The sequence below is a fragment of the Mobula hypostoma genome, chromosome 4, assembly GCF_963921235.1.
Source record: "Mobula hypostoma chromosome 4, sMobHyp1.1, whole genome shotgun sequence".
NCBI classification, from domain to species: domain Eukaryota; kingdom Metazoa; phylum Chordata; class Chondrichthyes; order Myliobatiformes; family Myliobatidae; genus Mobula; species Mobula hypostoma.
In genome coordinates this window covers 81,067,886-81,088,312 of record NC_086100.1, presented here as the reverse complement: position 1 = coordinate 81,088,312, position 20,427 = coordinate 81,067,886, and the positions used below count along the sequence as shown (strand labels likewise).

General features: G+C 40.9%; 1 protein-coding gene across 2 annotated transcripts in view; it reads right to left on the bottom strand.

Moving 5' to 3' along the window:
- uggt1 (UDP-glucose glycoprotein glucosyltransferase 1) overlaps nt 1-20,427 on the bottom strand; it is a 171,753-nt gene that overhangs the window by 34,047 nt on the left and 117,279 nt on the right. For both annotated transcript variants that reach the window (XM_063046046.1, XM_063046047.1), the window contains 6 exons: nt 11,425-11,583; nt 10,260-10,345; nt 9,812-9,896; nt 5,103-5,188; nt 3,071-3,175; nt 146-230 (listed from right to left, as the gene is read on the bottom strand). In XM_063046046.1, coding sequence (XP_062902116.1) covers nt 146-230; nt 3,071-3,175; nt 5,103-5,188; nt 9,812-9,896; nt 10,260-10,345; nt 11,425-11,583 — 606 coding nt within the window. The remainder of the gene's footprint in view (nt 1-145; nt 231-3,070; nt 3,176-5,102; nt 5,189-9,811; nt 9,897-10,259; nt 10,346-11,424; nt 11,584-20,427) is intronic.

Here is a 20,427-nt window from a genome sequence, read left to right as displayed (position 1 = left end):
CATTATGATCAAAGTGGCTCATTTTATTTGAAAAAATAGGTTGAAAAGACATATTAACACTACAATCCGTACACAAGCATGGAAATGGGTTATAGTATTTTCTCTCTTCTTAATCATACTGGAGTTTGATTTTTATGTTACAAACCTTGAATGTTGGCGAGAGGTAATTCTTAAGGAACCAGAACTTCACTGGTGTTTCAGTGTGCTTCAGGACAGAGAGCATCATTATTCTGCAGGGCAATGGAAGATAGAGAGCTAAATATACATATCTTAGAAAGACTGCCTCCTACAAAAAAATCCAGGTAGCTTTTAAAAAACTCATTGCAACCCAATCGTGTGAAATTAGGACAAAGTCCAAACTATAAATTAGACTTTAAATATGGATATATAAATAACATAAAATATAGGGAACATAAACACAAGAGATTGTGCAGATGCTAGAAATCTGAGCAACACACAAAATGCTGAAGGAACTCTGCAAGCCAGGCAACATCTATGGAGGGGAATAAACAGGACCTTTCATGAGGACTGAAAAGGAAGGGGGCAGAAGCCAGAATAAAAAGTTGATGGGTGGGGTAGGTGGATGAATTAAGAGGCTGGGAGGGGATAGGTGGAAGAAGCAAAAGGCTGAGGAAGAAGGAATCACATTAGGGAGGACAGTGGACCATGGAAGAAAGGAACGGAGGTGGGGAACCAGAATGAGAAATGGAACAGGAGAAAAGAAGGGAAACCTGAGCAACATAAATATGATACTGGTAAAAGTTTGTTGATAGATTTAGAAAAGTTATCCCCTTCCTCCTCTTCTATATTTTCACAAACTTACATTCATATGTTATTCAAATCTCCTAATGCAGACCTAAATAGAATAGTTTGATAAATTATAGAGCCACCTCCTCAAAATCATCAATCCCAAGAAATATGAACATTACTAAAAAGACACGCAAACAATAGATGCTGCAGCTAACTGTAAAATACACTTCTCCATCAGCATAATCTTAAAATAATGAGCTGAAATATGCTTATGACCCCTACACTAGTGATCTTGCTTTGTACATTTTCAGTGCATTAAAACTCATTTAAAAACACTAATGAAAAGAAAGCTTAAAACAAATGAACCTCAAGATGGAATATTTGATTGGAATTCAAAACAAAAAAAAACTAAGCAGAGAGGTGTATTGGAACATTCTGTGGTAAATTAGAAGGGTACATAACTTTGTTTTATTATTTGCAAAAGATGAGTTCATTATTTTGAATTGGGAGAAAAGCTGACTCAACCTCAATCCCTTTTTTGTCTGTATCTATAAAACTTTTATTTTGTATAAGTTTGACTGACTTTTTCTTGTTGATGGCAGAAAACATTCTATGATCTAGTTCAATGAGCACCAGAGGTGAAACCTGGTACTTTACTGGTCATTGTGGGTCAGCATCATGCATTGAAATTCCTGGCAAAATATAAGGCAGCCTAATGCTTTTAAAGTATTCTTTTTGTTGGCCAGAAAGAACTACAGTCCGCAACTTGGTGAATTCGAATGAGTCAAGGACTGTGGAAGCAGATGGACCAATTGTCTTTGTTCCTGCAATGTGCTTGGTGATGGAGACTGCCATTTTGTGGAACTGTTTTATGTCCACCATTTTGAGTTTGTTGCTTGGCTTGATCAGTGTTTTAAAGAAGGCACAATAATGCCTCAGGTAATCTGCTGAACTAGGGAAGAAGTTTGGCAAAGAAGTTACTTGTGAGGTGTTCTTGATTGGATATAACATGCAGGTTTGTTAATGTTGGTCTGTGTCTGATCTGTGTGATTCAAGCTGATTGAGAACAAAGAGCCATAAACTACTGATGTCACTTGCTGGAAAGAGGGCAAAAAATGGATGCTGGCTTGGAGCAGAGCCAATAACAAGGTATTAAAGGTCAGACACATGACCCCAGCAATATTTAAATTGGTAAGAAATGGGTACAAAAGCATAAAATTCAAGTCTGCTGGCAGCACTAACTCTTTGTGAGAACAACTATCGGGAATGTGAGGTACTGCAAGGACACGCAGAGATTCGAAACCAGACTGCGAGGAACATGTGGCTAGCAGCAGAAACTACTTTATAACTGGTAATATCTTTTCTGTTCTTTGACTGTTCATGGAAGGTCAGGAAAACTTAGTTGGTGTGCCCACAAGGGATTTAGTGCATGAATTCATGCACTTGTTACCTTAGACAATAAGTATACTTGTCAGTAAATACAGATCTCTCTGATCATTATTACAAGGGATAATTATCGTAACATGTTGTAAAATGATATATTCAAATTACCTGAACTGAACTCTGAAACCTAATTGATGGGGCCATAGTACTTCAACATTCAAAGCTGTCTTTCAGAGAACAGTACAGCACAGGAACTAGCCCTTTGGCCCACAATATTGTGCTGAACTGGTTAAAAAGCAAATCAAAAACACCCAAACAATAATCCCTCCTAACTACACAATATCCAGATCCCTCTATCTTCCTTGCATCCCTGTGTCTATCCAAATGTCTCTCAAAATCCTCTAATGTATTAGCCTCTACCACCATACCAGGCATCCACCACTATCTGAGTAAAATACTTACCCCTCATATCCCCTTTGAACCTACCACCCTCACCTTCAATGCATGCTCTTTGATATTAGATACTCCCCATCTACTTTATCTATGCCTTTCATAATCTCATAAACCTCTAGCAAATCTTCCCTCAGCCTCCACCACTCTAGAGAAAACAACCCAAGTCTATCTAGCCTCTCATGATAGCACATGCTCTCCAAACCAGGCAGCATCCTGGAAAACCTCTTCTGCACCCTCTCCAAAGCCTCAACATTCTGCCTATAGTGGGGCAATCAGAAATGTATGCAATACTCCACATCAAAACACTCTTCTTCATGTTACTCTGTTTCCACAAAAGTGAAAAAAAAGTGAAAGTGAAAATCCATGAAAATTACTCTAGCCAATATTCTTGAATGCACTTCCAAATATGAGGACACATAAAATTATTAGGAGTCAAAGTAAATCTCTGAGAAACAGTATGACATGGAAGATAAATTTAACTGACCTTAGAAACCTCTCATACAGGTGACCCGATGCAACTGAGAAGATATTAATGACATCTTCTTTGTCTGATTTTACTTCTTCAGATTTTGGACCTCCTGTGAATCCTCTGTGAAAACAGAACGTAGATTCTGATCAATTTTTAACAATGTTATAGGAGCTAGGTTACGTTCTTATAAAATTGATCCCCCCTCACGAGTCTGGCTCTTCATCTCCCTGGATATTGGGTTGAGATTTAAGGAAGAAAAGTTCCTCCTGATGGTAACTCAATAATGACTTATTAAAAATATTTGGACCTGTGGCAATATTGTCAATCTAAGTTCTATACACAGGAAGGCACAGGTGGGTTAAATAGTTTACGCTTATAGTGGGAAGAACTAAGATCATGGTATAATCTTAAATCTGGAGTCAAATAATTCCTGTCTAGGTAGCCTCGAACTGTGGTCTCCGTTGAGGTCATGGCTCAGACTTTGTTGTTTTTTTTAGATGCGTAGAGATGGTTTTGGGACAGAAAGTGGAGTTAGGGGCCGGATTAGGGCTTATGGACAGGGACTTCAGAGTTAGAGGTCAGGTCGGAGTCTGGGCCTCTGCTCCACACTCCCTGTTCGAAGATCAGAGAGGAGGTCTCCCCTCCGGGTCAGTGAGAATTGAAGGTCTGTGTGGACAGGAGTATTGTGATTAGTTTTGGGCCCTTATCTAAGAAAGAATGTGCTGGCATTGGAGGAAGTTCATTGGGAATGAAAGAGTTAATGCATGAGGGAGCGTTTGATGGTTCTAGGCCTGTACTCACTGGAGTTTAGAAGAATGGCGGGGGGGGGGAAGATATCTCATTGAGAACAATTGAATATTTTATAAGCTCAGATAAGAGTGGACATTGGGAGAATGTTTCCTTTAGTAGGCGAGTCTAGCACCAGAGGGCACAACCTCAGAATAGAAGGACATCTCTTTGGAACAGAGATGAGAAGGAATTTCTGTTGTCAGAGTGTGGGGAAACTGTGGAGGCCAAGTCGTGGGTAAATTTAAAGTGGAGGTTCATAGGTTATTCAATAGTAAGGGCATTAAAAATAGAAGGAAGGAGGATGGGGTTGAGAGGGTCAATAAATCAGCCATGATGGAATTGTGGAGCAGACTTGATGACTGAAATAGCCTAATTCTACTCCTACGTAAGATGAAGCTGGTGACTCCCGAGGTATGTGAATCTGTGTTTCCAGGTTCAAAGCCTGGAGTTTGGGGTTCTGTCATCGGCAAGTCCTCGAGTTGATACTACAGACTGAAGCCCGGTATTCTGTAAGTCAAGGCCTGCTGGACAAAGTCCTTGGTCTGTAAGACCAATGGGGAAGTCGGAGGTTGATGCCTGCTAGTCCGTGAGCCCAATGGAGGCTGGAGGCACAGCCTGTCCTGGTGTTGGAGGAATGTCTGTGTGCTGAACGTTGTTGGTATACTATGTTGGCACTGGACTGTGTGGCAACACTTCTGGATTGCCTCCAGCACATCCTTAGGTTGAGTTGGTTACTAATGCAAATAACACACTTCACTGCAGGTTTCAATGTACAGACGATAAATAAATGAATCTGAATCTGAGGCCACAGAGACAAACAGTATAATTTTCCTGAAACTAGAACCAAGTTAAAAGGACCTATAAATTCCATTTAATATTATTACCTTCTATGCAGTGTTACAAAGATGCTCTTTACCTTATGGTAACCCAAGTCTTGTGCATTACCTTCGCTACAGTGCAGTGGCAATACAAATTTGCAGATTGTGATAAATTAATTTCAATTTTGCCAACAGCAATGTGCTCTGTAAAACTTATTTTATATAGAACAGTGTAATAGCTCTGTGTGCTCTATGTATCTGTATCTATAGAAGATAAAAAGAAATGGAACCAGCTTGTGTACAAAACAGAGGGCAGGGGATGACAAATGCTGACAAAAATTTTCTGATTAGATTTTACTTATTAACAACTGGTTTGCCTAAAATTATTAATATAATAATAAAAACCACGTATTTCCAGTAATGTCCAAAAATGTTCCTACCTTTTAATGGATTCCCAGAAGCCTTCATTTTCGGCATTTCCATCACTGAGGAGTTCTTCATTCATTTTGTCAGGTTTCTTTTGGACCTACAGAAGCACATCAAAACAATTAATCCCTATTTTACCACATTTTGAAGAAGTGCAGTTTCTGCGCATTAAACACCTAATAACTTAATGAAATGAAGAAAGAAGCTGACTGCTGACAAATAGCAGGCAGTTGGAACATAATATTGCAAAATAATTCTGGGCTCTGGATGAAGAATCAAGATTATCATCATGTCTTAATTCTAAACTTGTCACTTTTCAAACTATCTGAAACAACATTTCTGCACTCAAGCCCGAAGTACACTGCAGTTATAAGTGCATTGTTCATTAAGTCCACGCTTGTCTAAAAACCATCTTCCAAAGCCAAACAACAGGAACAAAGTGGTAGGAAAGCTGGTGAATATATCGGTTCAATTAGGTTTCTTTTGACATGGATTAGACAGAAACTAGCATGACACAAACTTTAGGATGGCTTTCATGTCATTTTGGTTTAAACATCCCTATGAAGATACAAAAAAATAACTCATTGCACTGATACACGAGTTTAACTTCATGCAACACACACAAAAAGCTGGAGGAATTCAGCAGATCATGCAGGATCTTTGGAGGTAAATAAACAATCAATGCTTCAGGTTGAGCCACTTCATCAAGATAGGAAAGGAAATTCACGTTCAAGTTGAATTAATTGTCATTCAACAGTACACATGTATACCATCAAACGAAACACCAAGGGGCACAACACAGCACATATGACTCACACTCATAACACATAAAGTCATATTATTACAAGTAAATTAACAAATAATAAGTTGCATTTACAAAGCAAGTTCAAAGTAAACTAATACTAATGTCGCTTCATGCGTGATGAGGCCTGGCTAGCAGCAGGGAGTTCAGTAGTCTTACGGTGCGAGGGAAGAAGCTGTTTCCCATCCTAACAGCTCTTGGCATAATGCTACGGTACCTCCTGCCTGATGGTAGGGAGTCAAACAGATTCCTGGACAATGGGAAGTATCATTGCCAATGCTAAGGGACCAATGTACACAGAGTTCCTGGTAAATATCTCTGATGGATGGAAGAGAGACACAGATGACCATCTCAGCAGTCCTTGCAATCCTTTGTAGGGACTTGTGGTCAGATGCTTTGCAATTCGTACCAGATAGTGATGCAATTGGTCAGGATATTCTTGACTGTGCTCCCGTAAATATTGTTTAGAATGGGATGGGAGGGGAGGGGTTGGAGGGAGCCTCATTCAACTCAATCCCCTCAGGAAGTGGAGAACCTGCTGTGCTTTCTTGACCGAGGAGGTGGTGTTGAGGGACCAAGTGAAATTGTCTGTTGTGTGTATTGCCAGAAACATGGTGCTCCTAACCCTCTCTCTGCGCAGGACCCGTATATGTGCAGTGAGGAGTGGTCCACCTGCAGCTTCCTAAAGTCCACAATCAATGTTTTAGTCTAGTCCACGTTGAAATTTAAGATGTTCTCGCACAACTCTAGGAGCTGCTCTACCTCCTCCCTGGACGCCGTCCTGTTGTCTTTGCCGATGAGGCCAACCACTCGTGTGTTATCAGCGAAGTTCATGATTCCATTGAACTGGATCTAGCAATGCAGTCAAGAGTCAGCAGTATGACAGCAGTGGCTGAGCCTGGAGTGTGTTGGTGCTCAGTGTGATGGAGCAAGAGAAGTTTCTGCCAACACGGACCAACAGTGGTCTTTCTGTGAAGAAGTCTAGGATCCAGTTACAGAGAGAGGTGGTGAGACCCAACAGTTTACCCACCAGCTTCTGAGGAATGATCGTATGGAACACCGAACTTTAGTCAATAAACAGCATCCTGGCATATGAGGTGCCATTTTCCAGGTGGGACAAGACGGAATGGAGTGTAGAGGCTATGGCATCATCAGTGGACCGATTTAAGTGATAAGCCAATTGTAAAGGGTCCAATATAGCAAGAAGACAGGATTTAATGTGATCCATAACCAGTTGTTCAAATCACTTCATTAGTGCTGAGGTCAGTACCACTGGGATGGTAATCATTAAGGGAGGTCACTTGGGCACTGGGATGACGGTGGCTGCCTTGAAGCCTGAGGGGACAGTGGACTGTTCCAGAGAGGTTTTGAAGGTGTCTGTTAGAACCTCAGTTAACTGGGCTGCACACTCCCTCAGCACCTGACCGGGTACGTTATCAGGAATCGTAGCTTTACATGGGCTGACCTTGGCTTGCGTCTTCCTCGCTGGTATATCGTTCCGTGCATCAAACCAAAGGTAAAAGACAGTCAGCTATTAGGAAGAGAAGCATCACTTTCATTGATGTGGTTCGTTCTAGTCTGCCACATGCACCTCGTGTCTTGGGTGACACACAAATGGGGTGTATATTCTTTGTGAATAATCCCATTTTGTCTTCCAGATGGTGCAGGAAAGCTGTCTTATCCCCTGATCTGAAGGAAGAATCCCACTTTCACAGCCAGGTCTGGACTTCTGCTGCCAGCCATGGCTTCTGATTTGCCTCAGATGGAGAGTTTAGTAACACATATATGTGTTTAACAATGGTGTGTCCTCAATTAAATTCTCCAGTCACAGATCCCACACATTCGTTGATGTTAATGTGATGGTCAGAGGTAGATGACTCCCTGAAGAGCAGGATTCTCAAGAGGAGAGGAATGGGGTCATGTTCAGCTCACTGCTGTGCGAGACTTACTCATCTCTGTGCTGACTGAGGCTGCAGCCTACAACTCACAGGCTCCTGGATCAGCTGCAACTATGAAGTGTTTTCATGGCAGTCAACTCACTTCATTGAACTTTAGTTTTGAATGTTATTTCTTTACTTCTTAATTTTTGTACAATTTGTTTTTATTTCCACACACTGGGTGTTTGTCTTTTTTTTAGTGGGTTTTATTGGATCTCTTTGTTTTTGTTGCTGCCTGTAAGAAGACACATTTCAAGTTCGCATACAGTATACATTTTGATAATAAATGTAATTTGAATTTTGAAAATACTCCCGCCCGTGTTTTCAAAACAGATCCGCAATGCTGAAGTTGCTCCTTCTGGCAAGGTCTTCATCTCCCTCTGAACTGGTTTAACTCATTTCATCAGTGGTTGGCATGCAGAAATTAACATAACAGGTCAGTGGTCAGAGATTCTGAGGTGAGGAGCAGCTTTGTATGCACCTGGGATGTTGGTACAAACCAGGTCCAATGTGTTCTCTCCTCTGGTAGCAAAGTCAACATGCTGATAGAATTTAGTCAGGACAATTCTTAAGTTAGCATGGGAGTGGATCGTCAGTACCCAAGCATTCACACACCAGTTTTTATTAACGTACATACATACACCTCCACCACAGGTCTTGTCAAAGACCATGGGAATTCTGTTGGCCTGAAAAGAGATGAAACCCTCTAGCTGGAGGGCCATTTCAGGGTTGGTATCCTGGAATCATGTTTCTGTCAGTATGAGCACACATCTGTTCATCATCTCATGCTGATTAGTCTCAGACACAGGTAATCTAGTTTATTTTCTAGCGATCAAATTATTTGAAAGCAAAGTGGACGGGTGAGCTGGACTAAAGGGTTTTGCTTTTGTCTTGTGCTTTCCAGGCTTCTGATGGCATCCCCCTGGGTGACTGCAGCAGGCAACAACATTGTGCACAATAGAGCTCATCTGCTTTCAACAACTCACTAGTGAGGTAGACTCGCAGTACTTGGCGTTCTTAGTATCCAGCAATGTCCTGCGATCATAAGAAAAACGTAAAGGACGAACAATCCATTAGTTAGAGCCTGAGTGGCCGCTGTGACTGGATGCGCTGCCCATCTTGTTATTGAACCGGAAGAAAAGGTGGGAGGAGGGGAAGAAGTACAAGCCGGCAAGTGAAAGGCAAGAACTGCATAACTTGGTCCTTGGTTCATAAATTATACTCAATTTTTCATTTTCTTCTAATGAATTGTTACCAAACAAATGTATAATAATTTGTTAAATCTCCACTGACAATGACAACAAATTCAACTCTTCTTGGAGAAATGGCAACTCATGTTTTTAAATCAAAATCATCTTTAAAAATACTTGCTACTGGACTTTCCCATGAAGAAGCGTGTTCATCAGCTTCATTGGATGTACTCTGGGATCAGGGATTCCCTAATGGCAAATCAATACTCCTACTCATCAATGGAATTGTCCTTTTCAGAAGTCAATCGTTTCCATTATATCAGCTATTTCTTTTCCAGCTCCAGTGAATTATATTCTTCTTTTGCTATACTGCTAGTAGCTATAAGGTCTTCACAAATGCAGATTTATATACATAACCCATACAATAAATTACCTTCCATATGCTATAAACAGCTCCTCGATCAACATAATTTTGAATAGATTTATTGACCTTTAAATGTTCCCATTGTTCTACTCAGTGAAAGGGCTTACTTAATGAATTCCACTGGAACAAAAGTAGGTCTGAATATTAAATAGTCCTTTACAGGGAGAAACAGATCTGCTGCGTTATTCCAACTATTCCAACTTGGTTTATTGATTTTTAATCTACATAATATACAAGACACAGATTTGAAAGAAAAATTATACACAGAGTATAAACCAACACTTTGAGAACTAACTTTACAGTGTTTGGTCTTCAACAATCCCCCATTTCACCTTCTTAATCCATACTTACATATTTGTAATAAGCATACCTTCACTTTAATAATTTTGCTTTTGAAGCTGTCAAGAACAACAGTTACTTCATCACTACCAGGAGGAGAGTCTGCTCCATCGTGACTGAATAATGAAATAAAAACACAATCTTCAGAGAAAGGAAAGAAGTCACATATTTTTGAAATCAGAAGCTGCAGTTAAACAAAATATTGAAATTGGGAAATTATTGCTTTGAGAAATAATTATTGATTTGCTTAACAGCATTAAACACCAACATATCATTTCACAGACACTGCTTCTTGATAGAACGAGTAACTACTGCACTGTTCCCACACTGGCTCACCAGAAGTAGGCCAGTACTTCAAAAAGATCACTCCAGGGAGAAAGGAGAGGGGAAAAGAGGGATCTCTGGGTGATTATGAGACCACACAGGTCTCCAACTTCATTAAGGACTGCAACTACAACAAGGACTCAGGAATACCACACCTGTAAATTTTATAAATATCTTCTGATCTTCCCTTCCTTAATCTGAGTGTCCAAGCACCAGGGTTGGCTTTTAACTGGAAATAGCCCTATTCAAAAAAGCAACATGGATATTTAGCCTCAACGTAGTCACCTTAATTATAGTTCACATTGGGGTTTTTTTCAGGTAAAAAGCAAACTCAATAGTTACTCAGTCCCATTTAACTAAAACAGTACTTTTAAAACTCTAAGCGATTCTGTGTTGTTTAATTGCAACAAATTATACTCCATCAAACCAAATAAAAAGGGAAACTTGAAAGAGTAGGGGATTAAGAATATATTACTTATGTGCAAATGATAGACAGCCAAGAGTTTTTGAAAGGCACAAGAACTCAACATGAGAATGAATTCTATTTTTAATGGTAGGTGCGCCTTAGTACTGAAATACAGAATGGGCGGACACTTGCTGAAAGCTGTGGGATAAAACAGGAACTACAGCTGCACAAGGGTTAAACCTGCTGTGGAGAAATTGATAGTATACTAGTTCAAGTGAATAGAGAATAGATGAAGTAGAAGCAAAGCTGAAAAGCCTTAAGGTCCAGAATAATAGGATTATAAACATGTTTCCTGAAAGCTTAATATGACTTCCGTTGTCATAGTTTATAAGATCAAATGACATAAAAGCTTCTCACCTCGTGTATACTTTGTTTGGAGTTATGGCCTCTGGATTCCAGAAATTATTTCACAGGTAGCTAATTGTGATTTTGCAAGCGATGAGATTTGCATATTGAGAATATTGAACACAAGGGATAGATTAAAGATTAGCTTTGTCACATGTACATCGAAATATCGAAACATACAGTGAAATATGTTGTTTGTGTCAAATCAAGTCGAGAATTGTGCTGGGGGAAAGCCTACAAGTGTCAGCAAACTTCTGAGCTAAGATAGCAGGCCCACAACTTACTAACCCTTACTGTACATGTTTGGAATGTAGGAGGAAATCCACGTGGACATTGGGAGAACAAAAAAGAGCAAATAACATTCAACTCAACCAGAAAAAGGAGGACATTTAATGAAAAATGATTTAAACAATGGACATTCACAGCAAACAATTGCCAAGGACAGAATACATTTTAAAATTTTGAAATAAAGTTTATATTAATGTTTGCAAAGCACGCTGACTACCTACCAAGTTTGCCATTACAATTGTATCTACGATTACAGGGTTTGCATTTGTACCCAGAGTGAACTGGAGACCTCTGGGTGGTTGTCCAGTTGAAACATCATAACAATGTCCTTCCAACAAAAGGTACTCCAATTCATACTCTGCTGCTATGCCACCATCAACCTGAAAATGAGAATCCAAATGAGAGATTTGTATGGTTTGTACTTCTTCAGAAACTATTATATGCTAAGAAAATCAACTGCACGATGCTAACTTTTTCCAGTGTTATGCACACAAAAAATAAGATTAGTTTTAAGGGAAAATATGACAACTGTTTTTCTAAACTCTTGCATCACTTGTAAAATTCAGACTACATACAATTGCAAGCAAAGGTTTGTGAACTCTTTGCAATTACCTGCTTTTCTGCATTAATTACTCATAAAGTGTGGTCTGATCTTCAACTACGTCACAATAATAAACAAACACAATCTTCCTAAAATAACAACACACAAACAATTGTACTTATTCAATACTGAGTACACCATTTAAGCAATCACAGACTAGGTTCAAAAAAGTATGTGAACCTCTGGGGTAATGCCTTCTACAAAAGTTATTTGGAGTCAGATGTTCCAATCAATGAGATGAGATTGGAGGTGTGGGTTTTAGAGATGTCCTACCCTATAAAAAAGACACACAAAGTCAGGTTACTGACAGAGCCTGCTCTTCTCAAGAAAGATCTGTTTCTGTGCACCATGTTTCAATCAAAACAACCTTCAGAGAACCTTAGGGGAAGAATTGTAAGGATGCATGAAGCTGCAAAAGGCTACAAAAACAATTCTAAGGACCTGAGTGAGAACGCAGCTTTTTTAAACAACATGTTACTGAACCTACAAGGGAACATACTATCTTGTGCAATGAGGCAAGTAAAATTAGAAATTTTGTAGTTGGAAAGAGTGATCACAGTATGATTGAGTTTCTCATACAAACGGAGGGTGCAATAGTTGATCTAAAATCAGTGTATTATGCTCAAACAAGGGAGACTACAACAGGATAAGGGAGGAGTTGGATAGGGTAGACTGGGAACACAGGCTATATGGTGGGACAGTTGAAGATCAGTGAAAGACTTTCAAAGAGATTTTTCACAGTGCTTAACAAAAGTATATTCCAGTTGAAAGCAAGGACAGTAAGGATGGAGAGTGCTATCCATGGACAACTAAGGAAATAAAGGAAGGCATCAAACTGAAAGCTCGTGTGTACAAAGTCGCCAAGAGGAGTGGGAACCTGGAAGATTGGGAAAACTTTAAAAAGCAGCAAAGAACCACTAAGAAAGCAATAAAGAAAGGGAAGATAGATTATATGAAAATAAACTAACACAAAATATAAAAATGGAGAGTAAAAGTTTTTATAGTTTTATAAAGCGGAAAAGGGTGGCCAAAGTGAACGTAGGTACCTTGGAGTACAAGAAACGGGAATTAATATTGGGTAGTGAGGATATGGCCGAGACTTTGAATGACTATTTTGTTTTGGTCTCCATGGTGATGGACACGTTTAACATGCTGAAGAGGGATGTTATGGATGTGATGGGAGGTGACGACTTTGATACAATAGCTATCACTAGAGAGGTAGTCCTGAGCAAACTTGTGGGTGTAAAGATAGACAAGTTCCCCGGTCCTGAAGGAATGCATCTCAGAGTACTGAAAGAAATTGCAGACGTTATAGTTCAGGATTTGGTGTTAATTTACCAAAATTTTCTGGACTCTGGCAGGTCCCAGCAGACTGGAAGGCAGTGAATGTCACACTACTGTTCAAAAAAGGATGTAGGCCAGTTACTTTAACATCTATAGGCATTCGATAAGGTGCCACATAAAAGAATTATCCATAAGATAAGGATGCATAGAATAGGGGATAATCTATTAGCATGGATAAAGAATTGGTTAACTCAGCAGTCTCCAGCCACCGGGCCGCAAAGCATGCGCTACCAGGCCGCGAGGAAGCGATATGATTTGGCGATATGAGTCAGCTGCACCTTTCCTCATTCCCTGTCACATCCACTGTTGAGCCATTACGCATGTGAGGTTATTACCCGCGCGTCATCCATGTCAGCGCGGGAAGGAGATCAACTCCTCGAGCTTGCAAATGACGGCAAGCTGAAAAGTATGTTTGACATAACATCTCTGCCGGCATTCTGGATCAAAGTCAAGGCTGAATATCCTGAGATAGCCACGAAAGCACTGAAAATGTTGCTTCCATTCCCAACATATCTCTGCAATGAATGCAACAAAAACTAAATTGCGGAATAGACTGGACAAAAGGAACCCCCTTCGAGTATCGCTGTCTCCCTTCACCCCTCGATAGGACCGTCTTGTTGCAGGGAAACAAGCCCAGGGCTCCCACTGATTTAGCGATATTGGTGTGTTGCAATGATTTTATATGTTCATATGGGGAAAATATGTGCTGTGTGTTTAATATCCAAATGTTACTTAAAATGTTATGATGCTATTGACTTATATAATCATATAACAATTACAGCACGGAAACAGGCCATCTCTCCCCTTCTAGTCCATGCCGAACGCTACTCTCACCTAGACCCACTGACCTGCACTCAGCCCATAACCTTCCATTTCTTTCCTGTCCATATAGCTATCCAATTTTTCTTTAAATGATAATATCGAACCTGCCTCTACCACTTCTACTGGAAGTTTGTTCAACACTTACTTCAAGCTCCCCTGATAATTGACTTATCACTATGTTCATGCGAGGAAAATATGCACTGTGTGTTTAATATTAAATTCGTTAGATAAACCCTTTTAGAAAGGAAACTGAGTGTATTAGCCACTTATCACTGACATTCTGGTCATGATTAACACCACCCTCCCCCCCGAACAGAATCGCCAAAAACGATTTGTAGAAAAAAACGTACACGCATGCGCACTGGTGCCCGCGCAAGGCTTCATGGTCATTGTAGTCTTTCACGAGGTAAACCCAGCGTATTTGATTGCTACTGTTGTCCGTTGGCAACTCTACCACCACCACCGCCCCCCTCCCCTCAGTCGGCCGGTCCGCAAGAATATTGTCAATACGAAACCGGTCCGCAGTGTGAAAAAGGTTGGGGACCCCTGGGTTAACTAATAGAAAGCATAGAGTTGAGCTACATGGGTGTTTATCTGGTTGGCAATCAGTGGTGAACGGTGTGCTGCAGGAATTGGTGCTGGACCCACAACTGTCAAAAATATACATTAACAATCTGGAAGAGGGGACCAAGTGTAGCGTACCTAAGTTTGCTGATGACACTAATTTGAGTGGAAAAGCAAACTGTGCAGAGGATATGGAGAGTCTGCAGAGAGATAGAGATAAGTTAAGTGAGTGGGCAAGGTTTCTGGCAGATGGCGTACAATGTTGGTAAATGCGAGGTCATCCACTTTGGAAGGGAAAATGGAAGATCAGATTATTTATTTATTTCTTTATTTATGTGGCGTGTGCCTGCGTGCGTGCGAGTGCAGAGAGAGAGAGAGAGAGAGAGACTGTGTGACACACCACTCCTCACCCAGACATTTTTCACAGTATTTTCTCTTGTTTTACAAGGTCGAGTTGCGTTCTCAACATTCAACCCGGCACGGATGGAAAGTGTGCTCGGGAGCGGACCCGACTAGTTTCGAACCCAGGAACCTCTGCTCCCAGGTCCGGCGTCAATGTCGTTGCGCCACCAGCTGGCCCCAAATTATTATTTAAATGGTACAAGATTGCAGCATGTTGCTGTTTAGAAGGACTTGACAATGCTTGTGCATGAATCGCAAAATGTTGGATTGCAGGTGCAGCAGGCTATCAAGAAGGCAAATAGAATGTTGGCCTTCACTGCTAGAAGGACTGAATTTAAGAGCAGGGAGATTATGCTGCAACTGGACGGGGTACTGGTGAGGCCGCACCTGGAGTACTGCGTGCAGTTCTGGGCTCCTTAGTTGAGGAAGGATATAATGGCTTTGGAGGCGGTGCAGAGGAGAGTCACCAGGTTGATTGCAGAGATGAGAGGGTTAGACTATGAGGAGAGATTAAGTCACCTGGGACTGTACTCACTGGGATTCAGAAGGATGAGAGATCTCATATAAGCATATAAAATTATGAAAGGGATAGATAAGGTAGAGGCAGGGAAGTTGTTTCCACTGGTAGGTGAGACTAGAACTAGGGGACATAGCCTCAAGATTCGGGGGACTAAATTTAGGATGGAGATGAAGCAGAACTGCTTTTCCCAAAGAGTGGTGAATCTGTGGAATTCTCTTCCCAATGAAGCAGTGGAGGCTACCTCAGTAAATATATTTAAGACAAGGTTGGATAGATTTTTGCATAGGAGGGGAATTAAGGGTTATGGGGAAAAGGCAGGTAGGTGGAGATGAGTCCGTGGTCAGATTAGCCATGATCTTAATGAATGGCGGAGCAGGTTTGATGGGTAGATGGCCTACTCCTGCTCCTATGTCTTATTTTCTTATGTTGATGAATCCACAGTAAGAAAAATAGTCTACAATTCAGTACTGCTGCTACTCTCTCTAGGAGTGGGCATCCTGCAAAGGTCACAACAAGAACACAATGTGCAATGCTGAAGGAGATGAAAAAAAAACCAAGGGTAACTGAAAAACACCTGCAGAAATCTCTAGAACTTGCTAAAGTCTCTGTTTGTGTGTCCACTATAAGAAATACACTGAACAAGAATGGTGTTCATGGAAGGACACCACAGAGGAAACCATTGCTCTCCAAAAAAATATTGCTGCATGTCTCCAGTTTGCAAAAGACCACCTGGATATTCCAGAAAGCTTCTGGGACAATGTTCTGTGGACAGATAAGACAAAAGTTGAACTTTTTGGCAGAAATGCACATTGCTATGTTTGGAGGAAAACACTAACACCAAATTCTCATCCCAGTAGTGAAAGGAGCATTGTGGTTTGGGGCTGCTTTGCACTGTCAGGGCCTGGACAGCAAGGCAATGATCTGAAACTCAACAGCAATTCAACAAGAGAATGGTTTAAAAAGAAGAAAATTTGTGTTTTGGAATGGCCAAGTCAGAGTCCAAACCTTAGCCCAATTGAGATGCTATGGCACGTTGTGAAGAGGGCTGCTCCTGTGAGGAATTCCAGAAATATTGATGAACTGAAGCAGTTTTGTACAAAGGTATGGGCCACAATTCCTCCTCACCATTGTGCAAGTTTGATCAGCAGCTACAGGAAACATATGGTGGAGGTTATTGCTGCTAAGGGAGGTTCTACCGGTTATTAAATACAAGGGTTCACATACCTTTGCCTGGATTGTGAATGATTAAACATTGTGTTCAATAAAGACATAAAAAGTACCATTCTTTGTGTGTTATTAGTTTAGGCAGCTTGCATTTGTCTTAGATGAAGGTCAGACCACATTTTATAACCATATAACCATATAACAATTACAGCACGGAAACAGGCTATTACTATGAGTAGTTAATGTAGAAAACCAGGTAATTGCAAAGGGTTCAAAAACTTTTTCTTGCAACTGTAAGCCCCTGGTATAATTTGCTTTCGCCACCCCAAAAGAATCACAGCATTAGGGACAAATTGGAAGATGTCATTCCGAATTCAGTACTCCTTTAGGAAGTACTCCAGGGAGTTTCAACACACTTCCCAGTTGTTGGGCAATGCCAGGACAACACAAACCATTTCTTGCAACACTGAGGCTAAGTACATAACACAACACCACAAAAAAACAACTAGCTCAAATAATCCCAGATATATACTTGGGCCCTGAGCTCCAAACACCCTCCACTGCAACCTGCAAACTGCCAGACTCAAAGTACCATTTCCCAGCTTCTGAAGCCATATCCCTCTGCTCAGTCTCTGGCTTAATAGAACCTGCTACCCTTGTAACTCCCAGCTGATCCTAATGCACTGCTCAACAAACAACAACACGTCTGTCCTTTCTCCTAACTTTCTCATTCCACACAACCTGCTAATCCCTGCATCCCACTGCTACCCCTCGCTTTTTCTAACAGATGCAATCCAAGGCAATTCTCTTCCCCACCTCCACCTCCTAACCAAACTCTCAGATACACCTTGGGGAAAAAGAACAAAGCAAAACAATGAAAATATCCATGGCTGTATCCGACATGGACCCTAGTCACAGTTAAGCTTGATGGAGTGAACTACAACCAAAACAATCATTAGTCCCAGTCTCCGTAACATTGCAGCACACCCCATTGACTGCAGTAGAGTTCCTGTGCAACTAAGCCTTCATTCCTGGTGATTGGAAAAGCTAGTTCAACTATGGATAGTGCATTACTGCAGAGGAAAAGACATCTCTCACTTCTGTGCCACTTCTAATGCATATTTTTCTCTTTCTCCACAAGCTGTATTTTGTTTTTTCCTTTGGAGTATACATCTAATTTCCTTTTGGAAGTCATGGTTGAACTCACTTCCACCTTTTCAAGTAGTGTTTTCCAGATGATAGCAATTCAGTGTGCAATTAATTCTCATCCCAGCCTTTGTTATTTTGTTGACTATCCAAGATTCATGCCTTCTGGTTATAAACTCACTCATCAATGAAAACAGTTTCTCTTTTTTTTCTCAACTAGAACCCCTCCAATTTCTGCCTTTCTGTAAATTTATCCTTTCACATCCTCTGCTCCATAGCAGACTATGCTCATTTCTTTCATTCTGCAACATGACTGAAGTCTCTCAATCCTTGAATAAATCTATTAAGTACCATCTCCTAGAATTGGCATCATATAAGATTAAAGTCTGTCACAAGCCTTGTGGCCCATCAGGCCAGTGCTTATGCCGGTTTCCGTGGCATGAAGCGACTGAGAGTACGAGACCCTCCCCCGCAGATAGGACACCAGTCTATCATGAGGTTAACACCCAACATTTTTGCCGGTACCCATTCTCAGCTGGGTAAACTGGAGCATTGTGTAGTTAAGTGCCTTGCTCAAGGACACACATGCTGCCTTGGCCAAGGCTCGAACCCACGACCTTCAGATTGCTAGTCCAATGTCCTAACCACTTGGCCATGCGCCACATCATATAAGATATTGAACCCCAAATTCAATGCAGAGTTCCTATCTGGAATGATCAGTAATCATGATCAATAAAACACTTGAAAACTTCTACAGAAGTACAGTGGAGAGCATTCTGACAGGCTGCAGCACTCTCTGACATGGGAGTGGGGGTGGGGCTACTGCACAGGATTGAAAGAGGCTACGTAAAGTTGTTAAATTAGTCAGCTCCATCATGGGTACTAACCTCCATAGTATCCAAGACATCTTCAAGGAGTGGTACCTCAAAAAGGCAGCGTCATTTATGAAGAACTCTCATCACCCAGGACATGCTCCCTTCTCACTGTTACTATCAGGAAGGAGGTACTGAAGCCTGAAGGCACACAATCAGCAATTCAGGAACAGCTTCTTCCCCTCTGTCATCCGATTTCTGAATGGACATTGAACCCATGAACACTACCTGACTGTTTTAATTATTTCTATTTTTGCACTACTACTTTTAATTTATCTATTTAACATAGTAATTTATTTATTTTTCTATATTCGTCATGTATTGCATTGCACTGCTGCTGCTAAGTTAACAAATTTCAGGACATTGGCCACTGATATTAAACCTGATTCTGATTCTAAGTTAAAATAGTTTTAACACAACTTTGTTCACACCAGATAAGATTTTTTAAAGAAAACAAATATATAGATATCCACTTCTCTATGTTCTTTTCAAAATAATCCTGCACCAGTGTCAGTTGCCTCCTTTATTTCAGAATCAGAATCAGGTTTATTATCACCGGCAGGTGTCATGAAATTTGTTAACTTTGCAGCAGCAGTTCAATGCAATACATAATATAGAAGAAAAAATAATAATAAATAAGTAAATCAATTACAATATAACTATATTGAATAGATTAAAAATCATGCAAAATGCAGGAATAATGTATATTTAAAAAGTGAGGTAGTGTTCACAGGTTCAATATCCATTTAGGAATCAGATGGCAGAGGGGAAGAAGCTGTTCCTGAATTGCTGATTGTGCGCCTTCAGGCTTCTGTACCTCCTACCTGATGGTAACAGTGAGAAAAGGGCATGCCCTGGGTGCTGGAGGTCCTTAATAACGGATGCTGCCTTTCTGAGACACTGCTCCCTGAAGATGTCCAGGGTAATTTGTAGGCTAGTACCCGAGATGGAGCCAACTAAATTTATAACCCTCTGCAGCTTCTTTTGGTCCTGTGCAGTAGCACCCCACCCCTCCCCATAGCAGGCAGTGATGCAGCCTGTCAGAATGCTCTCCAGGGTACATCTATAGTTTTTGAGTGTATTTGTTGACATACCAAATCTCTTCATGAAGTACCTCATGAAGTATAGTCACTGTCTTGCCTTCTTTATAACTGCATCAATATAGAAACATAGAAAACCTACAGCACAATACCAGCCCTTTGGCCCTGTGTCAAACATGTACTTACTTTAGAAATTACCTAAGGTTACACATAGCCCTCTATTTTTCTAAGCTCCATGTACCTATCCAATAGCCTCCTAAAAGACCCTATTGTATCCACGTCCACCTTCGTCACCGGCAGCCCATTCCACACATTCACCACTCTCTGTGTAAAAAAACTTACCCCTGAGGTCTCCTCTGTACATACTTCCAAGCACCTTAAAACTGTGCCCTCTCTTGTTAGCCACTTCAGCCCTAGGAAAAAGCCTCTGACTATGTTATGTTGGGACCAGGTTAGGTCCTCAGAGATCTTGACACCCAGGAACTTGAAATTGCTCACTCTCTCCACTTCTGATCCCTCTATGAGGATTGGTGTGTGTTCCCTCATCTTACCCTTCCTGAAGACCACAATCAGCTCTTTTGTCTTACTGACGTTGAGTGCCAGGTTGTTGCTGCGACACCACTCCACTAGTTGGCATATCTCACTCCTGTACGCCCTCTTGTCTCCATCTGAGATTCTACCAACAACGGTTGTAGCATCAGCAAATTTATACATGGTATTTTATCTGTGCCTAGCGACACAGTCATGGG